Source organism: Rhamphochromis longiceps, linkage group LG11, assembly GCF_057381845.1.
Source record: "Rhamphochromis longiceps isolate RC_006_pf linkage group LG11, R_longiceps_female_GT1.1, whole genome shotgun sequence".
NCBI classification, from domain to species: Eukaryota; Metazoa; Chordata; class Actinopteri; order Cichliformes; family Cichlidae; genus Rhamphochromis; species Rhamphochromis longiceps.
Window position 1 is genome coordinate 32,201,720 of NC_140567.1, and position 10,522 is coordinate 32,212,241.

The 10,522-nt window shown below is 37.1% G+C and overlaps 1 protein-coding gene across 1 annotated transcript in view; it reads right to left on the reverse strand.

Moving 5' to 3' along the window:
* The window catches only part of LOC146659585 (semaphorin-7A), a 40,674-nt gene extending 37,433 nt beyond the window's left edge, over positions 1 to 3,241 (reverse strand). The window contains exon 1 of the mRNA XM_085423676.1: positions 2,988 to 3,241. Within this exon, the coding sequence (XP_085279802.1) occupies positions 2,988 to 3,066 (79 nt within the window). The 5' untranslated portion in view covers positions 3,067 to 3,241. The remainder of the gene's footprint in view (positions 1 to 2,987) is intronic.
* Between the last annotated feature and the right edge of the window lie 7,281 nt (positions 3,242 to 10,522).

Here is a 10,522-nt window from a genome sequence, read left to right on the forward strand (position 1 = left end):
GACAAAAAATAAACTCTAATATAATTTGGAAATAATGGTTTGAGGCTCAAAAGAACAAAGAAATACACAAGATGGAAACTTCAACAATAAGCAAACTAAGAATGAAACAGAACATATTTATCAATAAACAGAAATGACACAGTAAATTAGTTCAAAATAATAGGCAATGATGCAGGACCATGACAGGGTCAGAATTTGGCATAAACAACATGAAACCTTAAAAGTACCATTACACCACAACCACCATCATCCTGTCTAATATTAACATTTGAGGCTGCTGATGGTGGTGTCACTTTCTTGAGCATATGTTCTTGGTGCACCTTGGACCCCTTACAATCTATTTAGAATCATTTAAAGGCAACAGCCTTCCTATTGTTCCTTTGCATGTCCAGGAATGTTTCCAACACCTTGTTGAATCTATGCTTAGAGAAAACAGTGTCCAACCCTGTACGAGCAAGGTCTACCTAATAAACTGTAGTTTTTATGTACAGCTCACAAAGCATTATCATGCTACTCTGCAATTTCCCTCTGCTTTGTTTTTTGGCATATTTCAGCCAGCTGCTTTGGTTAAACTGGCCTTTAATTTGATCATTTTAACTTGTTAGTAGTTGTTGTTAAAAACAGAGGAAAACATAGAGTGACTCCTCAATTTAGAATCATCAGCTAGTCAGAAAGACCACTCTTAAGTAAAAAAGCAATCCAATTATTTTTCACACAGTTGGCATATTAACATCTTACAGCACTCTGCAAAAAAACATGTAAGTTATACTATAATTGCACTGGATATGATGATTTATTAGTCGTTTAATTCTCTGTATCATCCTTGGTAGTCCACACATCCACACAAAAAAGAGAAAGAGAACAATGGAGAACATATCGACTGACTGATTTTAGTGACTGTTCTAAAGAGGTGTTTCTTAACTTTACTTAAGAGTGTGTGGATGTGTGTGTGAATGGGTGAATGACTGAATGTAGTGTGAAGCGCTTTGGGGTCCTTAGGGACTAGAAAAGCGCTATTCAAATGCAGGCCATTTACCATTTATTTACCATTCTTCGGCCTAAAGATCCTTCTGGGTGCTGTATTTTATTGGGCAGTAGCATTGCTTTGATTCATACTGAGATATGGATATCGAAAATGTGTAGCCAAATTAAATTAATTAGGGTCAAGACTCTAAAAACCACAACTTAAAATTATGACCACCATAAAATTCAAATGTATTGTACCTGCATCCTCTTTGTCATTTGGGGGGGGGGGGGGGGGGGGGGGGAAGATATTTACAGTTTGGATGAAAGCTTGCTGTGCTTAGCTTGAATGCACTTATTGTAATGGACTTGGACAAAGGTGTAGTCTATACCAAATGAATGCAAAGTAATTCCAACCCTTGCTTCTATAATATCGTAATCAAAAGCACCAGCTCCTATCTTAACCACTAAAGGAAATACTATTTTAATCTATAAAAAGAAAAAAGAAAAAGAAAGATTATAACCTTCAAACAACTCTGTGAAGGTATGAAACCCTGTTTAATGTCCTCATTTGGCAAACGCCTACAAAATGAGAATATTTTCACCATTAGAGCACCTCGGAGCTGTCCGAGGTGCTGAAGCTTCAGACTGCGCCTTTGATGGATTTCCTCTGACAGTGTTCCATGTGTAATTGTGTGTGTCTCTGGATTTGTGTGTCCTAAGGATAGGCGTTCATTGCTAACCCTGAAATTGCGTAACAATGAATTTGATTGATATGACACGCACGTCCAGGCCGTCATCTTGTGCGTTTTGTACATCCGCGGGGAGGGTTAGAGATACCAATACCTTGACGCACAGCACCCATCTCTATTGATTGTTGAATATATTAGAGGACTGTGTGAGGTGTAAAAAGGCGTGAGTGGAATAGATAACAAGGAGGCGGGTTGGAATTTTCCATTCGTTGCTCCACACTCCCTGTCCTCATCTTGGCTTTTCTGTACATGTGTACACATATAGGATATATTTATTTATTTTGTCTGCTACACTAAAGCAGTTCTCTTTTTCACTGAATAGGACCCTTCCTCTGCAGTGTGAAGCAGCTGCCGTGTCCCGCATTGCAGCTCCGCAAGGACGCGGGAGGCACAGTGACTGTGCCAACCTCCAAAGAGTCATATTTCACAGTAATGATGTTTTTCGGCGGTGGCAGACGGGTGTTTAAAGGGTACAGCCTTGACGTGCGTTAGGGGGGGAAAGGCGCCATGTTCCCCCTCTTGGCAGAGGAAATATTGCTTTTAAGCACTTGTGGTTTTATTCCGCTCTGTGCGTCCGGAAGATGTGAAGATATGGAGGGACAGCCACTACAATAAGAGTCTATGCAAACTAGACACGAACACACCGCTAACTTGTAATGCTCTGAGATAAACGGAACACACAAGTTGGCAAAAAGACGGATAGAAAGGCACGAGTTGCACAAATTATATCCAATTTATACAGATTGGACAGACCGTGCTCACGGAGAAACCTGAAAAAATGGTAACACAAAGAAACTGATTTCAGTAGGCCTACATTAGATTAACAGTTGTTAAAACTGAGATTTATACAGGAAAAAAAAATCGCTTTCTTCTTGGTGCTCGTCTTATTATAGCCCGGGGACATGTGTGCAGGGCCTGAACGGCGGAGCGCGTAATTTACTACTTGGACATCGGGGGGGAGGGGGTGTTTTCAGAGATTAATCCAGAGGTAGCCCTGTTTTTATTGGCTTTATGTGTGCAGGGTTTTTTTTTTTCAATTAAAGGAAAACAAAAGATAATAGGAAGTACTGAAAAACGGGTGCATTACCCCATGACATAACTCACATTTGCTCATCCCTCCATCCACTCATCCGTCCATCTCTCCAGCAGTGCAAGTATTCACTCATTCATTCCGTACACAAAATAAGAACACAAAACATTCTTGACTCCTAAAAATAATTTGCTGCATGTATTAGAACATCACGATATATGAAGGTTACAGCAGTTACTTACCACGCAGAACAAATTTCAGCCGAGGTGACTTTCCGACGATAACCGTGGCGAAAAGCGACAGCAGTACGAAATAATTCATCTTTCCCGTCACTCTGTAGCGTGAAGTCGATTGCGAAATTAACTAAACCGTACGAAGCGCTCCCCCAAACCCTTCTTCTTCCTTGCAGCCGCCTGACCCCCCAGATATGCCACGTCCCAGAGCCGTGAGAACGACTGCTGGTTCCGGTCCTGTCTTGTCCGTCTGTTTCGCCGGCAATTCAGTTTGGTAAAGTCGGGGTATCAGGCTCCACCTCAGAAACAAAAGGCACAGGGGGGAGCGCAGCCTTTCAGCAGGGGCGCTGGAATGAAAACTCGGAGTGCAAAAACGAGCGCAAACACGTCGCTTTTGCTTTACAGCTGGCGCGTGTAGGCATTACACATTATACCTGTTGCTGATAAAAAATGATTTTCATAGATATTTTGAATCGTACACGGTATCTCTTAAAGGTATAATGCACATTTGTGTCATCGTACAGCCTTGAAAATGTTCTAATGCCAATTAAATATATGGCAAACTAAATTATTCAAACGTCCTTAATCATAAGCAACCTAATTTTAATTCCAGTCTATTATGCACCTATAGGCATTGTAACATGATCATTACATGTCTGCAGAGGATTTCCTTGAGGTTGATAATTCTGCAAAAGAGTCAGCATTTTCACTTAATGAGTTTTCTTTAAAAGCCTAGTGTGGACAAGAGATATTTTATTTTGTATTCTTATGGTGACAGTTTATAGTCAGAACTATCATTAATCAATCATTTAGCATTGTCGAATCAGTTGACAGAATAATCTTTGATTTATATCTATGTTAAACTGAGCAATAATAAGAGGTCTGCAGATACATGCACTACACACTCCCCACACATTCCAATGTAATGCTGTCAAAACTGAGGCCGACTAAAGACAACCCCATATTTGGTTTTGGACAACAATTGAATACACTTACACAGAGTACACACATTTAAGTCCACACTACACGCACCTACATAGTCATGTAGGATACGCACACACTTATGGAGAACTGTGAGGGCGTCTCAGGACATGCTCCCTGTTTGACATACACACACTCACAATCGAAACGAATAGATATACACACCGCACACACTGGTTTTCTCTGAGTGCTGGACTGAGTGGAAACATCTGGAGGCCATATAAGAAGAACTTCTTGAGTTCTGACAACTGACTGATACTTATCATGTGATTTGACGTCATCATTGCAATAAAAGCCTTGTGACATGGTTGTTCGGGGGAGATCAGCTTTGAAAGGTTTATGATGCTCATCTTCCCCACATGTAGATGTGTATAATAAAAACCACTATTTTGACATCTACTGAGGACCATGCAGTCGTTTGTCTCCTCCTCAAAAACTCGAACCTTGACACTATTGATATATTTTACCCAAGATACCCAGAAACCCATAGCAATCATCAGAGAGACCCCAAATGTCTGGGATTGGAAGTTTAACAGAAAAAATATCAAGTTTTACCATCAACCAATGATGATATTTCAGCAACTTCCTCACTGTAATATCTAATCAATATGTCTCCATAAATTGCCTGAGTGCCTGAATAAGAATGAATCAGCAGGTTTACTCTGCTGCGCTTGCATTACGGAAGCTAATTGACTCAAATTTGAAAAACTGAACCACTCTTAATGGTGAATGCCTCTTAGTGTAGGCAACTAAACAGATGCTTCCATTTTCATAAAATCGTTCTCTGTAGGCACTATCTAAACCTTCATCTGGGCTTCTGTGAGAAATTTCTATGAGCAGTGAGCTCCTTGGAGGGAAATCAGCAGGATAGCACATTGAGAAACAAATTAGAGGCATTCCTGTGTTTCCCTCACTGAGAAAGCACGTTATGAGGCACACAGGTGGATCCTGGAAGAAACAAGCCTCTGAAATCCCGCCCACTAGGGGGGCAATTTACCATTTTTAACTTCTTTCAAAGGCCTTTACTGTCTCCTTGTGTAACCCCTTATAATCAAGGCCTTTGAGCTTAGTCAGAGAGTCACCCTCACTTGTTAATGGAAGATCAACTACACACTCATTCATAATTGGCTTTTTTTTTTTATTGAATTCACACAGGGGCACATGGGGGATATATTCTGATCCATATGTGGATTAGTTACTTATTTATTATTTTTATGTTTATGGTTATTAAAAGCATATGGAGATTTCAGATAGACTGTACACAACATACGTAACTTAGGACACTCAGGCCACAACAGCTTACCATCAAATGGCAACATATTTTGCATTGTACGGTACTGTGTTTGGTCTGTATGTTTACTTATTATTATCCTTAATGGATCCACCAGCAATTTTTGTAAGATTAAGGTTAATAGTTAAGGTTAAATTTGCATGAAATATTTACTAAAGGTAGGGCTTGGCCCAAGCTCAAAGTGATTACTTTATGGAATTGATCCAGATCTCAGTCTTGATCTGGATTCATGGAAGAAGTCTTTAACTAGATAATACAAATTAGGCAACATCATCTTGCTTTGCATGAAAATGCCACAAACCAATTCAAATCTAGACATATTTGCAAATCCAGAGGCTCAATTCATGTATGACATGGAGGGGAAAAAAATGTCTGTTTGAGGCATGCGTTCCGCTTTGGTATCAGTAATGCACCGTATCTAGATTACAGTTAGCTAACTGGTTTCCCACTCTTTATGCTTTCACTCCTTACTGATCAAATAGCAATTTAACACAATAAACCCTTATGTGTTTGTTAAACAAATCTCCTCGCTTAACAATGAAATAATGAATGTACTCGTTTATTTGGGTGTATAATGTTCAACCTCCAGATGGCGCCAAAAGCAGGGTTTTTAGTCTTGGTTTCATTAATTCAAACTAATACTGAAGAAGTCACTTGGAAGAGTGAGGAAACGTTTCTCTCATTGAAAACGCTGAACAGAATCAACCTTTTGGGAATTACTTAAAACTAAGGATTACAACAAGGCTGTCCTGTCAGTTTTAAGACCGTCTTTCTGTCAAATTGCAGTTTACAGTTAACACAATTTACAGAAGCAAGATAAATCTGATATTTAGTGATAATGAATTAACCTTTAACAGATAGTATGATTAATTTGCTTGCTCATTTTGTTTTCTCCATAGTTGGACAGACAACAAGCCTAAAACTGTCACATAGATATTTCAAACACTGTCATCTGCATCAAAGGGTCCCAGTCCATTAATGTGTGAAGCAACCAGTTAACAACACAGTTTGTAGTCGTGGTAAAAAACAATGATTTCTGACTGTGACATTTTAATAACTTATTAATTATTTAAAATCTTTTTTAATTAAAATAAAATGAAAATTATTGAAAGATATTTTATTACCATTAAATAAAACTCACCAACTAAAATGAATCTAGTTAAGCACTTGTTTACATAGGTATAATGATCGGGCTTTAAAAGTAAGCATATTAAAACTTGATTTGAAAAACTTAAAGTTTCATGTAAATTAGTATTAAATTAGCAAATACCTTGTGTGAGTATGTGCATGTGCCTATGTCTTCTTTGTAATTAATTTAATTCTTCCCTTTTAGTTCAAAGGTTCTCAAGCTAAATGATGCAAAATGGTTATTTAGAGAGTGTTACGAAACACTTAAAGATTAGTGATGTAAATAACAGTATGCTTGTTATTCTATTCTGCAGTAGGAGTAACTGCAGAATAACAGTGGAAACAGGCAATACTGAATACTTTCAGTCTTGTTTGGTTATTTCATATCACAGTAATAAAGTGACATAAAATTCTGTAATGTATTATTACTGATAGCATTGCTCATTAGTTCTTTGAGCAGGTGAAATAAAAATCCTGCACACCACAGCACAGTAATGTCAGTCAGTCCAGTGTGGCGAGAAATCTAAAATATTGAATGGATTGTGATGAGATTTGGTACAAGTCTTGATGCCCTAAAGAGGATTAGGCCTGAAAGCTTTGGTGATTCCCTCACTTGACTTTATTTTCATAGTGCCACCAACATTTTTCAACTGTGTTGCGCTGGGATAAGACCAGGATAGAACATAAAATAAAAGAACATCTAAGAGTTTAGTGATCAAACAGAGTTAGTAATTGTGACTAAACAGTCAGCACAGTAATTTACTTCAGCAGCATAAAAAAGCTATGAGTTACATGGACAAAACATCAATAAACAGAGCTGATGCCTGCGTTTTGACTGCTACTCACTCAATGTTTTAACAGTTCTTTAAAGAAACGTGTGTAGAAAGCCTGAAAAAATATTCATATTGAGCATGTCAGTATTACATATAAAGCTTTGTTGTTCATTTTCTAATGAAATAGCAAATCTTGCAGTAAAATATCTGGTTGTGGTAACAGCATTTTGTTATACAATGTAGTTTTACTATTTTTTCTAGTATGCAATCATCATAAGGAGTAATCATATTAGAAATTCATTCATATCAAAAAAGCCTGCTATCTGCCTTAAGCCACCTTTTTCTGTTTGAAAATGTAGCATCATGTTCAATTTAGTTAGAGTAATACTGCCAGCGAGGTCTTTTCTTTCTTTCTCTTTCTTTTCTTTTCTGAGGGTCTTTTATCTAAAGGGCTGCAGAGACCGTTTATGTCCACACTAGGACAATTGAAACTGAGTCACACCTGATAAAACGAGAAAATTAGAGCAGTTAAGGGTACAAAGCCAATTTTAAATCAAAACTGAAATAGTTAAGAATATCAGCCCCAACAAAACATCATGATAAAAGTGTTTTCTAAATTAATGGAGCTTGACTTTTCACTCTTTGAAGATAAAAATAAAGAACAATAATAATAAAAAACCAGTACTCTGCTTTGAGACTTTTGTTAGTTGGTTGTAGTTTAGATGGTCTGGGTGTTAAGCCTGTTCCCGTGTCACTAAGGGTAGTGTCAAATAAATACCAACGTCATAAATTTAAAATGCACCTTATGTTGTAAAGAAATGTTTCCATAGTTACATTAAAAATAGAGGAGTCTGAAACGAACTAAGAGCAAAGACCACGGTGTTCTCAGTGGTGTGAGCATGCCAGTCATGAGGGGAGTGACTTATAAACACCACTTTAATCTGCCTTTTTGGCTTTCTGTCCAATGGGAGCACATAGTTGTATTAAAATAGATAATATGACGGGCCAAGCTGGGCTGGAGGATAGCACCCGCCAGACAGACCTATATAACAGATTGAGACATGCAGAGGTAATCCAAAAGGGTTTAAATCTCTGCGCATACACGTGATTATCATTTTTTGTCCTCCATTTTTCTGGGTTATTCTGGGCAACTGCATTAGACAAACAAAATTATTTTCTGTCCAGTGAATTTACTGCAAGTCTCTGAAGAGTGCTAAGGTGAAACGAGGGTTCATTATTTAACATTTATCTCACACTCAGGGACAATATTGTGTTGTGAACAGAGAGTCAGCATTAAAAATTATGTATGCAGGTAAGGAGGAAGGAAAAAGACAGTAAATGTCTAACTAAATAGATTATTTGTAATTTTGTATGTGGTACACGTGGCTCTGGAAAAAAATGTAAAATAAATAAATAAATAAAAGGCAGTCATACCAGCATTCTTCTGTACACATAATCATTCAACTTCACAGAAAAGAAAAACACAAATGTACATCTGTGTGGCTGAGTGCCAGCTGTAGCTTTGCGGTCTTACAGTGAGGCAACAAGGCTACGTTTTGTATCAAACTGAAACACCCATTTCTCACAATAGACTTACCGCTTTCGTTATGTAAAAAAAGCTAAAAGCTGCCAATTTTTTCAACAATAGAATAATTTCAGGTAAAGATCTGCTGGCAGAGATAAGATGCTTTTTAAACACTCTAATTCAATAACATTGCAAATAAATCATCGTACATGGATACACACCAGAATTAAATGTAGGCTTTTAATGACATATCACTGAAAAGTCATTTTTACAAGATATCAAATAATAGACAAACATGTGGATGCTGCATCCTTAGACCTACATCCTTCTCTCATGGCATAATAAAGCTTTGTGCGTAGTGCATCTACACGGTTCAGTTTACACACAAAAAGAGTGCATTATTTGAGTGACACTAATCCGCAGAACTAGATAAAATGACAGAATGAACAGTGCACACACAAACGCCCTTGACCTAAATATTTACAAGATGAAAATGATCAGGTGAGCATTCTCTCTGTCAATGGTGAGAATGTTACTGAGGCACATGTTTTTTTAGCTTGTGTGTGTGTGTGTCTTTAAGGGGTGAGGGTGGGGTGGGATGGCTACAAAAGAAATATATATATATATATATATATATATATATATATATATATATATATATATATATATATATATATATATATATATATATATATATATAAAAAAAGCTAAATTTTTTCCTGCTGTATATATTTATATAAAAAGCAAAATCAATGCAATTTTTGATTGAACAAAGATTCATCAAATGCAATCACATGCTAACTACATCTGTAAAAAGACTGACAGACCTGAAAAATGTGTTGTTTGAAAAGGGAAAGGATACATTCCTATGTACATTAGGGTTAGCTATCAATTCCAAAGCAGCAACCTTGAAACGTTCTAAAAAGTTCTAATGTCCAAAATGTAACAATTGAATTAAGAATAAGAAATTATTTGGCTACTCTACTCCAATAATTTATTGCATGTATCAAAAGCTTTATGGCTATATATGTACATGTTAAAGTCTTACAACCAATGCTGAATTGACAGTCTTTTACCTCAATTGTTAAGCAGAATTAACCAGAATTAGCTTGGCTTATATTGTGTTGGCAAAAGAAAACAAAAGTTAGCACATTAGTACAATAAAGATGATTAAACAAGCACCTGGTACTTTTTAAATATGATAGTTGTGAAATTCTAACTGTGGTCTGTGGAGCAGGGAAATTATTTTACTGCTATTGTTAAATAATTGTCATCATTACCATTGCATTAATAATATAATCTGGAGTTGATATTGCATTCAGAGGTTTAAACAGTGTCTCTTTCAGAAAGACTGAGTTGCAGGCTGACAGGAAGTTGTATGCAGAAGTGAAAGCAGATAGTTATTTTGAGCAGCAGGCTAAGACGAGGCTTTAACAATGTAACAGATAGCTTTAAGAAGGCCTTAAGCAGTTATGACTATTTTATACACAATGCATATCTGTGCTTATTAAAGAGTTGGAGCTCGGTCAATTAATTGGGGGTCGGAAGCTTTGTTCGGCGCGATGTTCGGACAATCTATTGTGCAAGTGACTTGGAGCCATAGAAGGAATTGCAATACATGCTTACAAAACACTTATATATCAGATCATTTTATATTAAGGTTTTAGTAGAGGTTCTTGGTTAAAACATTTATTTAGTAGAAGACATACACATAGTCTCAGTGAGCCTCTGTCCTGGTGAAAGGTCAGAAGTGCAACAGGTGAATGGAGAAAGAGCATTTGAGGACGAGACACAGACAGTTAAGAGGTGACACAAAGAGCATGTGAGGTCAACACATACACATATT